The sequence below is a fragment of the Meleagris gallopavo genome, chromosome 2, assembly GCF_905368555.1.
Source record: "Meleagris gallopavo chromosome 2, MGAL_WU_HG_1.1, whole genome shotgun sequence".
NCBI classification, from domain to species: domain Eukaryota; kingdom Metazoa; phylum Chordata; class Aves; order Galliformes; family Phasianidae; genus Meleagris; species Meleagris gallopavo.
Genome location: NC_139405.1, coordinates 16534576 through 16557077, shown reverse-complemented (window position 1 = coordinate 16557077; position 22502 = coordinate 16534576). Strand labels below are relative to the sequence as shown.

Sequence of the window (22502 nt, the reverse complement as noted above, 5' to 3'; positions counted from 1 at the left end):
AATCAGTGTAATTCACAGGTCATTTGATCCATGTCTTGTCTAAATGTTTTGTACTACTCTTACATCCATGCTGATGAATTCAGCATTGACTGAATGACAACATCCCTGTGATGGCAGGGAAAAGAGCACCAAAAAAGAGGTGCCACTGGAGGCTGAGAGAAGGGCTGTCTCCATTGCAGCAAACAGTCATTCATAACTCTGACGCACGGATCCTGCCTGCAGATGCATGCTACTGCTGCAGTGCACCTGTGAAATTGAGAGCTGACAATAGTGGAGTCATCGCGACATAAATCAAGACCTTTATAGATCACACATTGTCACTTGCAGGTAATTTGAAGCTATTAGTGCCACACCGCAGTTCTGGATGGTTATATGTAGGTGACTCGCATGGATCCCTGCAAGTCATCAGGCTCCAAGTGACATCTAATAGGTAGAAGGGTAGTTTTCTTTCAGCTTGGTCTGGCAGCAGCACTAGGTGTATAGTCCTATTCTCATGATTTATGCAATGCCATTTAGCCGGTACCACATTCATGGCAATAGAAGGGCTGGTTGAGTGTTCCTGTTTCTCTTGTTCTTGATTACCCTTCTACTGCTAGAACTCATAAAAAATCTATTGCTTTGCTCTCCAGAAAAGAAATCTAAATAAGTCAAAAAGGCTGTTACTGTAATTTCTAGTTTGAGATATATTTTATTAAAATGTTATCCTCTTGATAAAACAGTGATCAGTCTCTGATTGTGCAATAGTGTTTCAGAGTTAATTAATAAATCATGCCTACCACTTTTCATTTAGAAAAGATTTTACAGACATAATTAATTAAACCTGACACTATCCTTGTGGAATAAGGAAGCACTCCGACTTTTCAAATAGTGAAACTCAGGCAAACTGGTTATACTGCTTTCTCAAGTAAGTGGCAGGACCAAGGCTAGAATTTAAAATTCTGTACTATTTTGGTATCTTTTTCAGAGCACCCATTCTTTTCTTGTTTCATTCCTTGCATGTGATGTCTGAGTTACTGAATGTGGCTTTATGGTCTGTTACATGCAATGTGTTGGACTATTTTCTGCTTAAAATCTGTTACTTCATCTAACGTGCAGCAAGGGATTTTCTTTTTCAGTATCTGGAACCATGAGATATGTAATCATCAAAATGCTATTTGGTCATTCATTCACTCATCCTCATTATTTCCTCCACTATATTGCATTTTAATAGCAGTAGCAGCACTTTACAGCAGCTAATAATGGCCCCAGTCAAGACCAGGATCGCATTATGCAAGACTCTGTGCTGAGAGATACTCACTGGCCCATCATTTCTAATGTGTGCATACAAGATGCCTGTGGTAGGGAAGAGCACAGAAATGGTTGTTCACCAAGGTACCCAGATTAACAAACATTGAGTCAAAAGTTGTTCTGATAAGAATTCAACGTTTCTTACTTTTAAGTGTATCACTTACAATATGAAACAGACATACATTTTCCTTTTACAACATTGTAAGTGTGCAGAGATGTTAAAAAACAGAAGCCACTAAAAGAACTTGAAAACCTATCTTTTAGGAACTGGTTTTCCATCTGCTAGACAGTCTGTCACATTCTGTTGTGTATGTAGAGACTGGCTCACCTGGCTATATTTTCTTTTACATTTTCATGGTGTCTCAAAGTGTAAGTTGCAGATAGTATATTTACAAACCATAAACATTTTATGCAATTTCGTATTATTTTTGCAAGAAGATCAGGACAGCATGCGTGCATATTCTCAGAACGCTAAGTAAGAAACTGTATGACACAAGGGAACACTTTTTACTTCAGATACTGACATCATACTGTTTGACAAAAATGCGATTAACCCTAATGAATCTAAGTTGATATTTGCAGGTGCAGCTTCCTGCCAAGCATCAGTAGTCATCTGCTTCAGTTTTTGTGTCATCAGCACAATGGCTCGAGACAGTGCGTTATGATACCTGATACAGGATCAGCAGCAGCTGGAGAACTAGAGACATCACATTACTTATGTGACCCTGTATTAGTGCAATGGCGACTGTTAGATCTGCTTATTGTCTCACAGTGAACGCCTACATATCAATCTCCTAATAAGTCTGTGATGAATATTTATTCTCCTTATAGACCACAGTTGATGATGATGCAGATACTTGTTAAGATTTAAAAATAGCTGCTTTTTTTTTTTTTTTTTTTTTTTTTTTGGCCATCACAGCATTCTCTTTGTTGTGTGCATATTTTTGTCTTCATCCTATGCAGGGATATGGAAAGTGTTTTTTTTTTTTCAAAGAAACATGTATACAGCTCTGTGCATGTAAATATTGAACTTGAGACACTAAGGCTTGTTTTTGTTTGGCCAGGAGTATCAGCACCACAGTCTGCCTTGCTTGTGTTGTCAATGATAATTTTAAATTTGTCAGCAACAATTTGAGATAAATTGGCTAATTAGAAACCCAGGTAATACTGCAGTTGGTACTTCCCTGCTAGTGAGATTCTGGGATTTCCTTAACCTTATACATTTCCTCTTACTTATTAGTTTTAGTGCTTAGATTTGATCTGTTCTGATCAATTTTAACCGAATGCAGTGGGGGAGCAGTGAAGGGGTTGGTTGTTGTTTACAGTATATTTTACTGGAAAACAATACCAAAAGTAGGTCTCTGCCTCCATACTTCTGCTCTCCCTGTAATGCAGCTAACTGCTTTTAATTATAGCTTGTAGAGACACTGCCGAATTACTTAATCTCTGTTTAAAGTCTGGATTCTGGTTTCTTAATTAGCATCTGAATGTTTGGCAGCTTTGAAAAAAGTCCAAAGCTAAGAGAGAGCAGAATGAAATGTGTACCACGTACATGATAAATGTGTCAGACCTCTATACTATAAAGTCTTAAGAAACAGCAGAGATTGAACGTTCGCATGCCCTTGCAATGTGAGCTTTTCATCCAATTGTGATGTTGTTGCTTGCAATAACTAGAACTCCAAGAGCAGAAGAAATCACACTGTTCTTGAAATGATCGGCTGAAGTGGAAAAAAGGAAAAGAGATCAGGTATTCTCATTTTCTTTTCAACTGAGACGGAAGTCGATTTGGAAATGTTCCTTGCTGAAACTGGAGTTGCATTTCCAGTAGTTGGGAGGAGCTCCCAGATTACATTACCCCACCCACGTCTGGTTGCTTTCGGTTTACCTCGGGAAATTCTACAAGGAAATTGAAGTAGAGAAAGAGGACAGCAGCAAAAGGAGGAGCACAGGGAACCTATCTAAAAAGATAAAAAATTAAAGTAGTGCTTCAAACAGGTATGCCCTCATTTTGAGTTATGTTCAGCACATAACGAGTGGCTAGCAGTCTGTTTACTGGGCACGGCATACTGTGTGTATTCATAAATCTCATTTAAAGCAGATCACATCACCAATTTGTTCACCCCTTGATAAAACAATGAGTCAGATCCTCACCTATTGACCACTGTCAAAGCTCCACTGGCTTCAGGGAGAAGTGTCTTAACTGAAGGATCCAGTCTGCAGCATAGAGAAGCCTCATTCTTTGAATGCTGAGTTTGATATGGCTTCCTTTCAACCAGCTCTTTATGAGTGCCACATACATTCAGACAACTTTCTTGTAATAATAATATTTATCTTCTGGTTTAGAGATATTTCTGCTATCTTGAAGAGGACCTGCAAATGGATAATGACAGGTGCACGTTTTTCTTTTTAGAAGAAACACTTCTGGGGGGGGAAATGCTTCTCTTTGTTTTATAAATTCAATCACTGACTTTATAACATTACAGCCATGAGTAGATTCTTGTTTGCTTGACATTGGAATAGTTTGCCATTTTGTTTATACAACTTTTCACACACATTGTTGAAATTAGCATGGTGTTAGGAATATCATTGGTGTACCCCGGACCCCTCTCAGTATTTCTTCTAATCCTTTCCAAAACAAAAGTAATTATGTGTCATCTGTGAGGAATTTACAGTACAGAATAGTATGCCCCCTGAGGATCTTTCTTAAGACATATGTATGTCAGTCTTAGAAAAATCATGTCCTCGTATGGTTGCTTTTGAACATTAGTGACACGACAGTGATACTGTTGTGCATATTTTTCCCTTCGTTATCCTGTCTAGCTTGGGCTCTGGCCTAGAAGTTGGTGTCAGATGGCTTGATTCTGAAAGTAGTGCTATGAAGAAGTTGTGCCAGTGTATAAATGTCACAGCCAGAAAGTCTTGGTGATGGCGTTTGTTGTTGGGGTTTTTGTTTATTTTGTTTCTGTTTTGTTTGTTTTGCTCTCCCCCAACATATTGTTCTTTTGGAGCAGGAAATCACAGGAACAGTTTGTCAGAAGAAGCCTTGTGTCGCTGGAGCCACGTCTCCATGTCTCAGGTCTGCAGAAGTAAGAGACTGAAGCGAGTTCACTGCATGGTGTGTGCAGGCAGCCCTTTGCCTGCTCAGGCTCTCTACAAAACGATCTTTGGGGAGTCATAACCAAGAATCTTAAATACTGCAGAGGTGGCTGATCTTCATGGCCCTCTGAGCCACGTACCAAAATTGGGTAGTGCCAGATAGCCTGCTCATTCTTCAGCAAACCAAGTGAGAAGGGTGCTTTGTGCTTATTGCAGGTGGGAAATGATGGCATCTCCCAGGAATGTTCCGTGTGGGTCAGAGCCAGGCTAAAGGGTGGAACTTCAAGATGTAATGGCATCGACTTCAGTAGCATTGGATAAATTATTCCCTCTCTCAGTGGGGATTTAGCCTGTGTAAGCACAGCCCCTCTGTTGGATGCCAGCATGGGAGCTCTGCCTGAAAACCTTATAGCCCAGAGAAAACAGACTTGCAACCTTTCCTGCAGCTTTTTGCTGAGGTGTTTAGTGGTTCTTCCCTGCCTTTGTTTTGAGACTCATGCTCTGTAGTCTATGCTAAACTCAGCTGATGTTCACCACTTTGGTAGCTAGATTTCAGCTACTATCATAACATTGCTTGTATGCTTTAAGCATTAGTACCAGGAGTTAGCGTAACAAAACTGTAGTCAGTCCCCAGAGAACATAAGGTTTGCCAAAAACACCATAAGTTTGTGCATTCTCGTTTGCCTTCTGCTGCTTGTTTGTTTGTTTTGGTGGGTTTTGGAGCTGTTAGGGAATCAAACCTGTCTCTGCAAGCACAACTGCCTGACATTTTCTTCAGCATTCAAAAATAGAAGATGAACTTCTGATGTTATCACCTGTCTGAAAGGATTTAGGGCTTATTGGCAACCGGCTAAGATATGGAAGTCAAATAGGAAGAACTGGAGCTGCCTGAAAAATTCTTCTCATACAACAAGGAACACAGAACTCTCTTAAAGCATCTGGGCCGTGTGAAGGTGCCCACAAAGGGAATGTAACTTGGAAGGTATGGAGTGTGTTTGGAAGCCTGGAACTTCTAATTCTTGCTCTAGCACCAGGCAAATGGGCATATGTGAAGCTTTTTTTTTTTTTTTTTTTTTAAGACAGCTTTTAACTGTGGTTCCTGTCTTTGGGAATGCAGTTAAAGTCATACTAAGCCAGATTAAGAGCTCAATACCTTCAAATCCTTTAAATCTCAGCTGGGATCGAAGATACTCAGCAATGTGTAGTAAGAACAAGTTAGTTAGTCCAGAGAGGGCTCGGGTGTGAATTATGCTGGATAAGTTTCTGAGGATTTGGAAATTGTACCAAGCAGCATCAAGCACTGTTAACAGCAACTGTAGTTTTCGCACTGAGATGCCTCGTGAGATGCAAATTTGAAAAAAGGAGGAGAAATGAATAAAGATGATTTTAAAATGTGACACACTAAAGTATAGACTACAAAGTATGTGAGTTACAAAGAATGTTGGGAAAATAGGAAGCTTTAATTTCTCTAAAACCCCACAAACTCTGCAGCCTCCTAAGACTGAAAGGAACTTAATTAACGTTCTTTGCTGTCAATGTTCTGTATGCCACTCCACCTTCTCATTCCCTTTTTTGCTGTCACTCAGGAGACTAGGCTTCCCAAAGTAGGTTTTGAGATTTGGGAGCACTTGTTAAGAAAGACAGTGGTGCTAGGATCAGACCTCAGAATAATAATTTCATTTCTGAAAACCTTTCTCAGTAGATTCACAAGGTGGGCTTGTGAAGCATCAACGCCATTTCAAGACAGTCTTGTTCATGAGGTTTTACATGGAAGAAACAGATCTATTTTGAATGTAACTCTTCCACAAAATATTGTCACAAATAAATTATAATATTGGGCATCATACCAGATGCTTTGCTTTGCTGTTGGAGCCTGAGTACTATGCTCGGTGTTGTCTGCATTGTATTAAAGCATGGCTGAGTTTCACTCCAGCTGCTATCCCCAGGGCCCTCATGAAGAGGAGATTCATATCTCGTGAGATTACCCCACCGAGCAAAGAAATGGAATAAATAATACTACTCTTTTAGTTCTGTCAAGAATAGTAGCTCACAGAAAGAGCTTTTAAAGGCAGTGTCAGCATGGGCTAGATACGGCACCACTGTGGAAAAAAAAAGACATCCTTTACAAGAACAGCACTGCAAAATGAGGCCAATGTGAGCTTAATGGGTGGTGGAAAACAGTGAGCCGTTTTTTTCTCCTCCCTAATGCAAGCCTGCAGGGGTTTATTTGCCAGCGTGTATGAGTCTTAGGGCAAGTCATCTTGATGAAACTCTACTACAACAGGAACTCAAAATAAATCATTATAGTAGCGGGGATCTTATTTGGAACCAATTAGAGTTTGTGCAGCTGGTTTCCCCTTGACAGCTTTAATGAATCTATCAACACAGAAGTACCAGGACATAAAAGATTTTACAGTAGTCTCCATTAGGATGAAGGCCACCAGCCATCTAGTTCCTTCCGCAGTACTATGCAATGCTTTTAAAAGATGAAGAAGGTTGTTATGATAAGGTAGTCATGTGTGAAGAACCAGGAGAGCTAAAAAGAGTCGAATAATTTTGTGGTACTGTAAGTGGAGGAGGAGACACTCCCCAGGACAATTGCTCTTCCGTATGCTGCAGAAAGACTTGCAAAAACCTGCTTGAAATCAATGCAAACTAACTCAGCCAGGTACAGTAAATTCGAAAATCCCGTATTACCATTAAAGGAAATGAACTCCCTTTTTATTGGTCGTTCACTCAAGGCCATAACATAGTTTAATATTAAAAATTCATAGCATATTTCTAAAATATGTTATGCCGTTTGGTTATATTTCATCTGAAAATCACAGATAGTCTGCAGTATCATCTCCAGTCTTTGGTGAGTACAACCACCGCACAACAATCTGCTGAACACTATTCCCTGGCTCTTGCTGGAGTTCTGTTTCTGTTTTGTTTAACTCTTCAGTGCACTCCAGACTGATAATGTCTGCTTAAGTGCATGAAAAATAGCATAGCACTACTTAGAAAAGGAAGAAAAAAGGTATAAGCTCAACAAAGACATTAAGAAGGGGAGGTTCTGTTGACGAGGGGAGGTCCATGACTGTGTAAAAGTGCAGTCCTGTCTGTATTGTTATCATTTTCCTTTATCATCTCATGTGTTGTAACAAAAGAGAGTGTAATTATCCAGTATTAAGTGTGTAAGTCAGAGAGAAAACATAAAATAGAACATAGTTGTTTGAAAAGCTATTTAAATTTCTGTTGAGGGTTTTTACAGTGTCAGTATAATTGGAATGATGTTTTTTTGGGGTGAAATATTTGATGTGCTGTTTTCACCCAAAGATAAGGAACTATTGTACCCAAGCTCTTCAAAGATGATTAATAAGAATGGAGGCAATGGTTACAGCTACGGTGAACCTTAACGCATCTGAAACTCTGTTCTTAGCTGTGCATCAGGCAATTAAAGCTGTTTTTAACTTCTGGTCTTTAAAAGGAAATGGACTTGATATTTTAAAGGATATTAAAATACTAAGCATCTTTTAAAGGCTATTGTAAATAAAACTTAAAACCAAACAAATTAAAAGAGAATAGAACTTTGGGGTGTCATTACAGTGTTTTCGTACAGGTTTCCTGTGTAACACTCTTTCCTCCAAAGGAAACTCGGTAGACCAGGGAAAAGAAAGAATTAATGCTGTTTTATGTAATGTTATTTACTCTTTCATGTTCCGTAGGACCTCATTAGAAGGATGATAGATGAGTTCCAGCAGCATGTGCATGTTATAATAGGCAGTACAAATGAGATTATAATATGAGAATCCTTGATGATGCACAGGGAATTAAGAGGCAGTAGCACATATATATAGGCAAACATGTGCTCAGGGGGATTGAGCACTGGATAAGTCTTTCAAAGAGAGGAACCACAGAGCTGGAGGCTGAATTAAAGTCATCAGGCCTCAATCTTCATGAGTCCAACCCCTGTGCAAAGCAGGCTGCACAGGTAGACGACCAGACGGGTGCTGAATATCTCTGTAGAAGGAGACTCTATGACCTCCCTGGGCAGCCTGTTGCAGTGCTCCGTCACCCTCACCGTGAAGAAGTTGTTATGCTAACTGGTAACAACACAGACTCGCCCTGCGTGGGTAACGGGAAGGGAACCTCTCTGTCTGCTGAGTGGGAGCTAGGCAAAGCGGTTTGCATTTTTGCTTTGTGCTTTTTGTGTGGGTGGGAAACAAAGATTTCTTCTTTGATCAGAGGCCGCTTGGACTTTGTGTGGTGATATAACAAACTGTGAACGTCTTTTAGAGTGAAAACCTTTTTCAAACGTTTCTTAACGATGCCAGCAGTGTCGTTTGAAAACTGTTGTACTCTGAGCTCGCATCTTCGGCTTTGTACAAACCTCAGGAGAAGTACGATTCATCTACCCTGGGGTTTGCAACCTGTGCTGCCGCAGAGGGAGGTGGCTGCCATTGTTTGCGGACCTGCCTGCAGCCAGCGGCGACAGTGGGGATGATGTTGGCTGAGAGCACGAGATGCTAGCCGGGGCCGAAGCTTTCTGCCGGTGTTGGAGCGGGCTGGGGGCCGCCTGAAGGACTCGTTATGAGAAATGCACGCCTTTCCCTGCCCAGAACCTCCTCAGCAGGATAAGAGCGAGCTTCCCAAGGAAGGGAAGTATTTTGGAAAACGTGGATAGAGCCCAAATGCGAACGGGCTCTGCCCTCTGCGCTGAATGGTGGCTTCCTGCGGGAGGTTTTCACCGCATCCCACACAACTTCCATCGCAACGTGCCTCTTCTGCCCGGCAGCGCTTCAGTCCCTGGCCGCAGCCCGCGCCAGCCGTTCTCCACCCTAACCTCATTTCCTACAGTCGAAGTCCGAAGCTCCGCGGCCGCCCTCGGCGCGTTCCCGCCAGCCGCCGAGCCGGGGAAAACGGAGGGCGGTCGAAGCGAGGACGCCGAGCAGAAGGGGCGGGCCGGGAGGCGGGCGCCGCGCCGCCACGTCACGGAATTCCAGGCGCTCGGCCAATGGCGGCGCGGGGCGGCGGGACGGCGGCAGAGGGCGCCGGGCCGGGCCAGGGGCTGCCCGCGGGGCCCGCGCGTTCCTGAAGGGCAGCGCCGCGCGCTCCGGGCCGGAAGCCAGGGGCGGCACGGCCGCTTCCCGCCCGCGTTCGCGCAGCTCCGCGTGCGGCGGGTCGAGAGGGTTCGGCTCCCCGCCGGCCTCGTCTTTCCCCCTCGCCCTTCGCGGCGAGGCCCCGCGCGCCGCCAGGCGCCGTTGCGCGGCCGTTAAGCGCCCGGCGGGGGCGGGAATCCCCCACGGCGCGCGGCGTGCCTTTTGTGTTTGTACACACGGCGCCGAGGGAGGGGGCGGGGCCTCGGCCGGGGCGGGGCCTTCCCTCCATTGTGCCCCATTGGCCGGCGGGCGGGTCGGGGGCGCGGCCCGGCGGCGGCCCGGCCCACCCCGGTCAGCCATCTTTCAATTGTGCTCGCAGCCGCCGCCGCCGCCAGCAGCAGCCGCCGCAGCTCCGGCTCCTCCTCGCGCCCGCCCTCGGCCCGCCCTCCTCCCTCCCTCCCTCCCGCACGGCAGCCGCGCTCGCCCAGGCGGACGGGGTAAGTGCGGCGCCGCGCCCCGCGCCCCCCCGCCGCAGCCCCGCCGCCCCCCGGCCCTCCCCAAAAACTTTTGGTGCCCCGCGGCCCGCTCCCCGCCGCCGCCGCCCCGCGCCGCCCTCCCCTTCCCTCCCCCGCGTCGCCGCTCGCTCCGCCGGAACCCCCGCTCCGCGCGGCCGCCGCTCCCCGCTCGGCCCCGCTCCGGACCCCCCTCCTCCACCCCTTTCGGCGGCCTCCTCCGGCCCTCGGCGGCGCCCCGGACCCCGCGTCCCCCCGCATCGGGACCGGGGAGCGGCGGCGGAGCGCCGCCGGAGCCGCCCGGGACCTCCCGGCCGCCGCCGCCTTCCCCGCTCCCCGCGGTTGTTGCTCAGCTTCACCATCTTGTCTCTTTTCTCTGGTCACCGACCATATTTTTTTTCCCCCCTATCGCATAAAAAACAATCGGGAGGCAGAGAAACGCGCTCCGGGAACGGCCCCATCGCGCCGCGATTTGGGGGTTTTCGAGCGCAAACTTTTCCGCCGCCCCCCTCCAGCGGCACCCGCGCGGCTCGGAGCCGCCGGCGGGGTTCCGCGCCTCGTTTTTGGCGACCGATCCCTTCCTGCTCGGCGCGGGGCTGCGCTCGGCGGCTGTTTCCATCTTGTGCTGCGGCCGACGTCGGAGTTCGCCCGCGAGAGGCGCCGCGGAGCGGGGCGCTGCCGGGAGGCGCTCCCGCACGGACCGAGGGGGGCCCGGCCGCCGCTCCCCGAAAGTTGCCCTCTCCCTTCGCGCTCGTCCCGGCCCTTCCCCCGCCCTTCGGGCGCCGCGGACGCCCGTCGGCCGCTCGCTCGCTCGGCGGGGCCGCGGTGCGGGAGGGAGAGAGGGGCGCGGGCCGGCTCGGGGGGGGAAGGGGTGTTCGGAGCCGGCCGGGGGTGCCCTGCCGCACCGCACCGCTGCCCCCCGCCGCTCCCGACGGTCGGGGGGGCTGCGGGCTCCGCCGCTTCCCGAAGGGGGGGGGGGAGGAGCGGGAGGGCGCTCTGGGGTTAACGGCTCCGCTGGGCGGAGCGGGCCGGCGGCGCGGCCGCCCCCCGCTCCCCCCCCGCACCCCGCGAGCGGGTGGGGCGGCGGGGCAAGGCAGGGCGGGGGAAGAAGCGCCCCGGCCGCGGGGTGAGGCGGGCGGCTTGTCGCGGCAGGTGTAAGGCAGCGACGTCGGCAGCAGCATGGCCCGTACCAAGCAGACCGCCCGCAAGTCCACCGGCGGCAAGGCGCCCCGCAAGCAGCTGGCCACCAAGGCGGCCCGCAAGAGCGCGCCCTCTACTGGTGGGGTGAAGAAGCCGCACCGTTACCGGTACGCAGCGCCACCCGGCGGCACCGCGCCGCCCGGCTGCGGGGGGAGTGAGGGGGGGGGGGGGGAGTTGGGGCGGGTCGGGCGGCAGGGAAAGTTCGGCGTGGGGGGAGCGGGGCCGGGCGGGACGGAGCGTCCGCGGAAATCACTGTTAGCGGGAGAAGTGCGTGCTGTCGGTAGTGGCGGCGCCGAGGTGAGTGCCGGGAAATAACACCGCTCCTAAAGCGGGCTGCGCCATACAGCAGATACGTTTTGTTCTTTCTGGCAATTTTGACACGGCGTGAAGTCAGCAGGCAGGAAGAGCCGTGTCCCTCTGAGCGCGTGTAGCTGTCAGGCTGACTGTGGGGATGGTGGCTCTGGGGTCATTGCACCAGCTAACTGACAGCGCTGCGCTGAGCCTGCCGCGTACTGTCAGGACGTGTGCCCAGCACCCTGAGCGCTGTGATCAGGACCTCTGGCGGCCTGATGCTGTCCTGTGCTCGTGAGGGGAGGGATGCTGCTGGGACAGTGGGAGTGCACACAGATGAGTGGTGAGTAACAGGAAAACGGAAAAGGAGTTCCTGTTGCTGCCGCTGGGATGCTTCTACTGAAAGCAACACATTGACGGAGCACTGGAACAGGATGCCCAGAGAGGCTGTGGGGGTCTCCTTCCATAGAGATACTCAAGACCCACCCGGACACTCAAGTGTGCGCCCTGCTGTAGCAGAGGGTGGACAACATGATCTCCAGAGGTCTCTTCCATCCCCTAAAATTGCATGTGTTTTTTTTATGTTCAGTTCAGGTTAGGTCATGAACCCTCTTAAGGTAATGCAGAATTCTGTTTTGAATACTAATTCTCTTTTTTAAATGATTATCGTGTATTCTTAAAGGCCTGGTACTGTGGCCCTCCGTGAAATCAGGCGCTATCAGAAGTCTACCGAACTTTTGATCCGCAAACTTCCCTTCCAACGTCTGGTGCGTGAAATTGCTCAGGACTTCAAAACAGATCTGCGCTTCCAGAGCGCTGCTATCGGTGCTTTGCAGGTAAGTGGTACTGGGAGCAGCACCTCGCCCAGATGGCAATTAACAGCTCCCTCAAGAAGCTGTACTAAAGCACGCACCCATCTGCTTTCCCAAAGATCTGCAAGATCACTGGGAGAGGTTTCCAAAAAAATGGTAATTGTGACGACACCACTGCTCCTATTGTGAATGCCGCGACAAGGAGGCTCCCACCCTCCCTCAGAAATGGAAGGCAGGGCTCAGCCCCCCAGTCCTGTTGGGCAGTTTGATCTTACTGTTGGCTCCAGCTGCACTGTGCTGTGGTGGGCACAGCCTCTGCTGGCAGAGCTCCAACATGGAGGATGCACTGTGATGTGCATTCTTTGTTTACAGTTACCCTCATGTTGGTCTTCAGGTGCCACAGCTAAAATGACATAGTGACAGGTCAGCAGCTCCTTATAACAGCTGTCAAACTGTTATCTTATTTAACTGGCCATCCCACCCTTTCTCCCAGCAAAAGAATAGTACAGTTAATAAGACGCTGTAGATAAATCTATCTACTCTGTGTTCAAAACATGAACAGAAGTCTTACCTTTGGAAGAATGGAAAGCGTTGTCATGTGGAACTTGTTCCAATCTGTCCAAATGAATGGCTTGATGTCCTGAAATTCAGGTTAAAGAAAAACAGCTCACTGAGCCACATCTAAAAGTGGTTGATGAAATGGGTATTTGTGCAAAGTGGTTTATAGTAAGCACAATATTTTTTGTTGTGTTCGTTAAATAACTTAAAATATGTTGAGGGTGAAGCATTGATTGCTCCGCCTGAGCCAAATTCCTGACAGTCTAACTGAGTCTAGTATAAGCTACCTAGAACTCAGTATTCCTGTTCAATTAGTTCTACTGAGGTTCCTTTTGCTCTGTTTGTTCTGAAAACTGATGGACTCCAGCCATGTGGTTGTGCTTCCCAAATCAAGTGCCCAAAAGTTTAGTCTTGTTAGGTCTCCTCCAAGGCTTTGTTATTCTGAGAGTGAGAGAATTTTCTCATGATAGGAATATATTCCCGATTCCAAAACCTAGTTGTAGAGTGTCTTTTCTTTTCTGTAGAGTAGCTCTCTTTCTGACTATTGGCTTCCACTTGGAAAGGGCCAAAACGTGCATCATGAGGTCCTACAAACTTGAGCACATGCTTAGCTTTGAAAGGTGACTGCATGCATTTCCAAGGTTGCTGCTTTTTTTTTTTGGAGTTCTGACTTCACTCCTGGCTGTGAATATGGTAATTCTTCCATCCTGAGGTTTATTGATGTGTGTTTACATTGTTTTGTTCTAAACTGGAATTGCTTGCTAACATTTAGACTGTAGTTGATGCATCTTCAGAATACTAGCTTGAATGTTCCTGGTTGTGCACTAAGCAGTTGTTGGTACACAAGTTGTTTGTGGAATATTCATAGTGCTTCCTACTTGCATATTTCAGAAAAAGAAAAACAACCCCAGCCTTAACCCTTTCAGTACTGTATTATTTATGTATGGCTTACTTGGTGAAGTTTCTTAACTTTTCATGTAGTGGATTAGCAGAACTGTGTTGGAATAACACAGAATATGAAGTAACTTAGTACTACAGTCCTCATCTGTAGTAAATATTCTTCTTCTAATTAAATGTTGTATGTAACTTAATTGATTTTTTGCAGTTCACATAAGCTGTTGCTTTGGATGTATTCTGAGAGGGTGGATCTCAGACTTCTTTTTGGAAGTTAATCCCATCATTTTTGCCCGCTCACCCTGTGTGCCAAGTCATGTTGGCATGTTTCTTAGGAGGTTGTGAGATGCTGGAATTTTGAATCAACCTGAGAACGTCAAAACAGTTACCATTGCTGTGCTAGGCCTAATTAGCAGCAAGCTTAAAGTGAGCCAGGAGGATAATTAGGTCTAAGTGAGCATCTGTCTAACCCCAGATCCTGCCTGCAGTGGCATAGTAACAAGGACAGGATTGTGATTTTGCTAGGACTGGGCTTGTTCTTTTCATTCCTAAGGTGCTGGCCCTGGGATTCACAAGTATGAGAGCCTTCTGTATTAACAGGGCTGTGCCCTCCACACCCCAAACAAGCGGATGATGCTTAGAGAGTGTAATGGTAGAAAGACTAGCAGAGTAGAAAGATGTTACAAAGGAAGGGAAAAGATTGCTCACCTGTCTCCAAGGATCTAGGTTCACAGAGGAGGGATCTCCAGAAGGAGACCCTTCCACAGTAGCAGTAAGCCCTTAAATGAGGTTCAGGAGAGGTGGAGCCTGGCTCCACCTCAGCGTGAATTGCCTTCACCTGTACTCCCAGGGCTGATTGGGTCTTGTCTGCAGGTGTTAATCAGTGGTTTAGGCTGTGATTCAACAGTTCCCATACAGGGAGGAAGAGACTATAGGAAAAGGAGAGCTGTCTAGTGGTGGTTTTCAGACTGCTGTCCTGCTTTTGGTGATGGAAGGAGTTTCTGAGTTAAAGGTGTTGTCTCCTTACATCTAATAATTCTCCATATGGTTTTTTCTGTTAGTTTGTGACTTTAGAATTAAGCAACATTCTCAGTAGCCACAGATCTTGCAGCGAGGAGCCTTGTGCCTTCACTGCCTCTTGTGAAAGAATGCCTCCTCTTTTCCCTAGCAACAGCCAATTGCACCAGGTGCTCAGCAGCTCTTACTCTGGAAGAGCAGAGGAGCAACTCAAATGATGTAAGCCAGCCTTTAAAAAGAGAAGTTCCTAAACAAACTCACCTTTTGATAAGATGGTCCCTTATCTTGTGAGAGTGCTGTACAACATTTATTCAGTTGTGTTCCAGAGGATGTCCTCACCAAATGGCATTAGTACACAGCTTTGACATAGAGTGTATCTGATAATTTATGTGAAAACGGAGACTTTTTTTCTTTGAAATTCTCAACCTTTAGATGTGTATTAATAGAGATAGAAACTCAAACTCAATACTGTGTTATGTTGTACTTGGAATTCTTTTCCTCATACTCAGAAAGTGAAAGTGTTCTTTACTCTTTTCTTCTATACTAGGAGGCAAGTGAAGCCTACTTGGTTGGCCTGTTTGAAGATACCAACCTGTGTGCTATCCATGCCAAACGTGTCACAATCATGCCAAAAGATATCCAGCTAGCACGCCGCATTCGTGGGGAGCGTGCCTAAACTTCACCATGATGGGTTTGTCATTCTCGAAGCAAAATCTTCTTCCTGTTATTGGTAGTAATGAACGTTAGATATTTTTTCCATGGGGTTAAAAGGTACCTAAGTATATGGTTGCAAATGGAAAAATAGGGGACAGAATTGGGTATTGGCAAGTTTTTTTCCATTTTCATTTGTGTGTGGATTTTTAATATAAACGAGGGGACAAAACATTTAATGCGGTCAAAAAAATGTCTGAGTGAACAAGTTTCAACAATTCAACTTTATAAAAAAAAAAAAGAAAAAAAAGTATAAATAAGCCTGTCAAATTTTTCTGGACAATGCCAGCATTTGGATTTTTTTAAACAAGTAAATTTCTTACCAATGGCAACTAAATGGTGTTTGTAGCATTTTTATCATACAGTAGTTTCCATCCATTCACTATACTTTTCTAACTGAGTTGTCCTACATGCAAGTACATGTTTTTAATGTTGTCTGTCTTCTGTGCTGTTCCTGTAAGTTTGCTATTAAAATACATTAAATGATGCCTGGTTTTAGTCTTGATTCTTAAACGTTACGTTTGGGTTATATTTGATTAAAAAATTATCCTTCTGTATCTGGGTGCATCTTTTCCCTTCCCTTTTTCTCTTCCATTTGTGGTCCAAGTACTTCCAGTAGGTTTAGGAAACAAACAAGGGTTGCTACCTTGGCTGAAGTACTGCATATGTAATGGCTTTTTTCAGAGCTTTAAATCTGTCTGCAAGCTTGGTGTATATATTGCTGGGTAAAGTCTGGAGCTGAAATGAGCTCCCTAACTTAGTAATAGAGCTAAGGAAAAGCAAGCTTTGTTGCTGTTCAGATTCCTCTCTTATTCGTGTTAATGGCAAGTTTGGAACCTTCTCTGTTCTTCATGGTTCACCAGACAGCGCAGGCAGTGCAAGCTGTGTTTTGTTTGCTTTTATTAAAGCTTTTTACACTCCATTATCTGGTTTCTTGGTGTGTAGGTATTGGCTTCTTGGTTGACTACCTCCTTTCTGTTTCACTGACATCCTCCAGCACGTTTGAGAGCCGAGCCCACACACAATTAGTGCCCGTTGTACGTTCTAATCAAAAAGACACTTTCAGAACCACAGAATATCCCACACTGGAAGAGACCCACAGGGATTGCTGAGTCCAGCTCTTGGCTCTGCTCAGGACCACCCAAAATTAAAACCATAATGGTGTTTTTTTTTGTTTTTTTCTTCATAGTTACAGTACTTTATAGAAGCAGTTCTTAGGCAGGAACATACGTTTGAAACTTAATTTTTTTTTATATGCATCCCTCCAATCACTGATGAAAGTCACTGTGAAGAAATGTACACCTGAGGTCACATTCTGTTAAAATGTGGTTGTAATTTTTTACCTGAAACTTGGTTATGGATTCTGATGTCTGAAAATGAGTTACGTGGTGTGTTTCTTGGTGTCTCTACAGAAGAAAACAATGTAGACAATGAATGGATTTCACCTCTGTGCTAAGATTCCCTACAAAGCTTGTTAGCTGCTAACTTTTCAAGAAATTCTGAGTGAGCTCTAAGCACACGAGTGAGGTTGTCTGAAGATTTCCAAAGAGGATTAATAGAGAAGTATTCTCTGCTTTGGTATCTTGAACAGAGCCCAAAATTACAGAATAAATCACATTATTCATAACTTGCTGTCTACCAGGGTTGTGCTGTGTAAAGTCTGTTTTAATGGAGTAGTTTGTCACATTGAGAACTAATGCTAGGCAAAACGTGATCACACGCTTCTGATGCCAAGCAGTTCATAGCCACAAAGTAAAAATAAGGAGCATTTGTCTGGGAGCATCCAGAACAGCACATACAAAAGGTGAGTAACTGAGGTTTAACTTACTTGAGACTTTGCTCCTGTCAAGTTGGTAATAGCCCTGTTAAACTTGATACAAATGCATTTGAATGTAGCACATCTGCAGCTGTTATCTACTTGTGTTGTCCTTTACTTCAGAACTGCTTCATGCATCTGTTGACAATGTTGCAACCACCTGCACAAAAAAATAATTCGTTGCTCTTTTATTAATAACATGGAAGCATTAATAAAGGGACTGAAGTTTTTTTTATATCTAGATTAGAGAAATAAATCTAGAAATTCTGGTATGCAAATGAAAAACTGACTTCCTCCTTTTGAAAGAGAAATTCGGGACAATGACAATGCAGGGAAAGTGATCAAGCTAGAGAAATTCCTAAGGGAAAAGACCAAAGGATCAGGAATTACATAGGCAACAGTGCTTAAGCACGCGGTGCTACAGCTTAGGTGTAGGCACTGCTACTTGGGAACATTCAGTCAGGCTACTGGAGAGGCCACGTGCACATGCCTGTTGAGACCAGATGTGCTGTCTTGGTTTTATTCTGTAGAATCTTTGGCTATTGCATTTCTGGTCCTCGTTTGTCTTTTCAAGTTTGATGAATTTTCTTCCACTGTGTCACAGAAGAAATTATTTAAGCTCCAGCTCTCTCAACGCCCTGCCCTGAGTGCACCATCTCATCTCTGATGTGTCCAAAGAGTCTAATTTCAGATGGATCTCTTGTTTGATACTGGTTAGGTGGGGTTCATGGAAGAAGGATGGTATGAAAGGTGACTTTGCTTTTTTAAAATTAGTTATTTTGGAGGTGCTCCAGGCCAGGTTGGATGGGGCCCTGGGCTGCCTGAGCTGGTGGGGGGACTGCCCTGCCCACGGCTGGGGGATGGGTGGGCTTTGAGGTCCCTTCCAACCCAAACCATTTTTGTGATGTTATGATCCATGTGATGGAAAGGCTGCCAGGCTGACACAGGGCTGTGTGAATGCCACTGGGGAAGGAGCAGAGCCCTGGATATGGAAGGAGCCCCCAGCTGGTTGCGCCCCAGGACCAGCTCCTGCTGAGGAGCAGCATCTGGAGGCTGGGCAGCTTCCAGCAGTCCCTGCCAGCCAGTGCAGGGCTGGGAGAGCTGCCAGGCCTGGCATGTGCAGCCCTGAGACCTCAGGTCTTGGCTCAGCCACGAAGCAGGTAGGGAGCAGTGCAGGGCTGGTGCAGGACTGTCACTGTGCCTTTACTGGGGGCCCAGCTTTTTCCTTGTTTGAGGGACTTTCTTTTAGAGAACTTGGGGGGAGGGGAGGTGTATTTTGGTGCTACTTCCTGCCCCCACAACAAAGGAATCCTTCCTCTTTTCCATCCCTGGCAGACAAAATGCTTTAAATTGACAGCTCCTTGTGCTTGTTGCAGAGTTAGAGGACTGGCTCTGATATCACAGCCAGCTGGGGAAAGCAGGGAGGGGTTCTGCCTGGTGTCAGCTTGAGGCCTACCAGGCACTGCATCCTGCTAGAGGAGGGCACATCTGTTCAGGAATCTGATCTCATTTCTACCCTACAAATTCCCCCACTAAATAGACCATTTGCTTTCATGGCAGTAATTGCTTTGAACGCTGTAGAAGCAGCAGCCAAAGCCACAGACAGTACTGAACCTTGCTACTATTTATTCAGTAAATTAATAAACACTAACAGAGAAGCCTTGAAGTTCACAGCAGTAAAGTAAGATATTTTCAAGCCAGGTGCTTGGTGACACATGTGACACCAGCATCACAGACTAGGGGCATGGGTGGTGGAGGATGAAGAGCAGCCCCCCTGCCTTTTCCCATCCTCTGCTCTCCCTCCTCAAGGAGCTGTGTCTAAACGATGCCCTCTTTCTCACTTTCTTTCATTAGGTGCCAAAACAGTCCCCTGTCATGGTGTGATCCCAGCCAGTGCTTTGCAAGCTCCTCAGGGTTGAGGTGCCTCAAGCTCTGCAAAGGTGGGGCTTGACAAGCAGCAACTACAAACGCCCAACTTCAGCAGTCTCCCTAGGCAGTCTGGCATCAGGCACTTTTTCCCCTCTGCCTTTACATCCCTGCCCAGTGCAAATGAGAGGAAGGCAGAGCTGTGAATTAAAGGGCACTGTTGTCCTGTCCCGCGCTGGCCACTTCTGCCGTTGGTTTAACAGCAGTTTGTTGGTTCTGAGGTGCTCCTGCAGGTTGTGGAGGCTCTGCAGTACCCCAGAGTAAGTCCCCCTAAGGCAAGCTGCATCATTGCCAGGCCTTCCCTGCACTCGCCTAAAAGCGAGGTGACTGCTCTCACCCCTGCAGGGTGCAGATATTAGGACAGGTTGTGCTGGGGCTCCTTGGGGCAGATGCGGGAGTCCTTGCCAGTGGGATTCTTTTTCCAGGAGCGGCACTGAGCTCCCTGATGCTTTCACTGTTAGTGAAGATGTCAGTAAAGATGTAACTGCCCTACTGAACAGCTTCAAACAGCAGGAAGTGCACCCACTTTACTTAAAAGGCAGCTGAGGAAATGGATTTTTTTTTTTTTTTTTTTAAACCCAAATGGCACAGTGCTCTCCTGGCTGAGAGACCCATCCTTGCTGGTTCCTGCAGCCCTGCAGTGTGCACAGTGCTGGAGACAGTAGCCATGAGGGGTTTGGGAGGGGCAAACTGACCCCAAGGGCTGAGAGTTTTGGCTCCACATGGCACTAGCAAGCAGCTGGCCCTAATTGAAGCATAATTCCATGAAAAAACATATATCTTAACTAGAGTTAATTAATTCTCATGGGAAATCAGTGTGTAGCAAAGCAGCTACCACCTATTTTTCTTCTATGGCTCCTTTACCCTCTGCTTCAGGAGGGCAGCTCATCGGGCTGCCCTGGGCCTTCTGTGGCTGCAGCTGACCCGGGACCATGCATGACCCTGTCTTTCTCCTCCTCACTGCTGCTGTTCTCCAGGGTTACACAGCATGGCTCGGAGGGTCACAGCCCATTGTACCCAACTTGGGACCATCCTGCTCTTACACATGGGCACTGGAATGTGCCAACTGCTGTGGGTACACCAGGAGTTTCTAGGCACTAAGCAAGAGCTAATTAATGTGTAAATGTGGCCTCATTAACGGGGAGACTATAAATACTACTGTACCAATACTACTGTACCTGACTGTGCACTGCAAGAAGGAGGTAGCTCACTCCTCAATGCAAAGCAGAGCTGGCTTCCCATATTTCTCCATACTGGTCTCAGGGGTCATCCTTCCTTTGCACCAGGTTCGTTGCTTCAGAGTCCATTCAGCACAACTGGTTCCAGCAGCCTCTCTCCTGTTACTATCTATGCTGCTTTAAGCAGTGTGACATCCATGGAGGTATATGGCAGGAATCCCTCATGCTCCCTCCCCCTGCATCTTTAATAACCAGACATCACAACCATGATAACACCACCACATTTCACAGTTGGGCCCCTGTCCCTCTTTGTCAGCTGCTGGGAACAGAGCATCTCCAGCACCTAGCTAGGGACAGCAGGGCAGGCTAGGAACACAGAGCAGAGGTCAGTGGGATCCAAAATAGTTGCCTGAAAGATTGAGTTGCTTTTTGGCCACCAAAGGCCTCAGCATCAGGAGGAAGGGGGCCTTGGGTCATGATTCACCTCTGCTTTCCTCTCTGCTGTGCATGGCCAAGTGCCTTGGAGGTGGTATGCGAGACCTCTAGCAAGATATAACCATGTTGCATTCTTGACACCAGGATGGTTCCAAAAAAGCTTTTGACTCCACTAAAGCATTAACCATTATAGCCTTACAGCTTATTCACATGTTGGTGCGGTGCAGTGACACCTCCCGTCCTGTCCTGCCTGGGACTTGGCTGTGACAAGGCCTGAGGATGAGAAGGGCAGAGGAGGTGGCTGTCCTGTGGGAACACCCAGGTCCCAGGTGCAGCCCATCCCGGCCCCCCAGCGCCTGGAAAACCGCCCTGGCTTCCCCTGCGGAAAGTGACTCTGGAGACACAGCAGAAAGGCTTTGTCTCCATTTCCTATTGTTTTTCCTGCTCACCATGGCCAGGCTGCTGGTAGTCCTGGGGGTCCCAGCACAGCCCTTGCTCCAAGGGATGCCCCCCACTGCCCTCTGCCCCTCCAGCAGAGAGGAGCAGGACAGGTTTGGGGCAGGACAGAGCTTCCTCCCCCTCCTGCCTGCTGTTGGGATGTGGCTGCAAAATAATGGAGGTAACAGGGAGTGCTGCCAGGAGCCTGGCTGCTGCTGACAACACTGTGGCTTTTCCTACCATTTCCTTTGTTTGGGATTAAACAGCCAGTGAAAAAAAAAAAAAAAAAAAAAAAACACCACAAAATAACTTTCAGGCCCTGCTGGTGCTCCAGAAATCCCCCTGCGCCCAGGCACAACAAGAAGCCATGGTGGAGGCATTCCCACGGTGACCGCCCTACTCCTACTCACCCTGATGTGCCTACTGATCACCACACCATAGTGAGGAAATAAGTAAATGAAGAAGGGATCTCCAGTGGCAGCAGTCACGTCCTGAGCATGTGAGCCCTTGGGGAAGGAATGTCCCGTGATCAAACCATCCCTCAAGATGGTGCTTTGCAGGCACAGCATGCTGGCTTACCTCAAATCCATGCAGGTTTCCCCCTGGGCACCCAATGCCAACTCCATGGCTGGCAGGCCCACTGCTCTTGTGGTGCCTCAGGCCTCTGAAATTCCCATCCCGCACTGGGAAGGCAGAACCAATGGCAGAGACTCATCCTCTCCACTTTTCCTCACGGCAGGCTCTGAAGCTCTAATTCCCAAATCCTGATTCTTTAACCACAGCCCCATCTAACGGTACAAACGACAGCTGCTCCGTGTGAAGTGATGGTGGCAGAACTACAGGACTTGTCTGACTCACCAGAGGGCGATGCAGCCATCCAGAGGGACCTCAACAGGCTGAACAGACAGGATCATGGAGTTCAAGAAGGCAAAGCACTGCATCTGCAGAACAACCCCTGGGGCAACCCCTGGGGCCAGCCAGCTGGAAAGGGCCTGGGGGTCCTGGTGGACGCTGAGTTGAACACAAGTCAGCAACGTGTCTTTGCTGCTAAGAAGGCTGATGGTTGGTCAAGCAAGACTTCCCCTCTGTGAATTCATGCTATGTCTATGACTTTTTTTTTTTTTTCCTTTGTGTGCTTGGAAATGGTTTCATCACTTTCCCAGTGATCAAAATGAAGCTGACCTGCCTGTTCATCCCCAGGTCATCTTTCTTGGCCTTCCTGAAGATAGGACATCTGCTTTCCTCCAAGC

General features: G+C 47.3%; 1 protein-coding gene and 2 long non-coding RNA genes across 4 annotated transcripts; 1 reads left to right on the top strand and 2 right to left on the bottom strand.

Annotated features, from left to right (window-relative positions):
• Positions 1-668: 668 nt before the first annotated feature.
• LOC146544882 (uncharacterized) lies at positions 669-12977 on the bottom strand. Of its 2 annotated transcripts, XR_014881898.1 has the most exons (3): positions 12851-12977; positions 3439-3657; positions 669-3005 (listed from the first exon to the last, which is right to left on the bottom strand). It is a non-coding gene; the product is annotated as an uncharacterized LOC146544882 (long non-coding RNA). The 2 variants fall into 2 exon arrangements; XR_014881897.1 differs by having other exon boundaries at positions 669-3657.
• H3-3A (H3.3 histone A) lies at positions 11142-15946 on the top strand. Its single transcript, XM_085219147.1, has 3 exons — positions 11142-11283; positions 12150-12303; positions 15296-15946. The coding sequence occupies exons 1-3, from the start codon at positions 11156-11158 to the stop codon at positions 15422-15424; spliced, it is 411 nt and encodes a 136-aa protein (XP_085075273.1). The 5' UTR covers positions 11142-11155; the 3' UTR covers positions 15425-15946.
• Positions 15605-22104, bottom strand: LOC146544881 (uncharacterized). Its single transcript, XR_014881895.1, has 2 exons — positions 20380-22104; positions 15605-17435 (listed from the first exon to the last, which is right to left on the bottom strand). It is a non-coding gene; the product is annotated as an uncharacterized LOC146544881 (long non-coding RNA).
• Between the last annotated feature and the right edge of the window lie 398 nt (positions 22105-22502).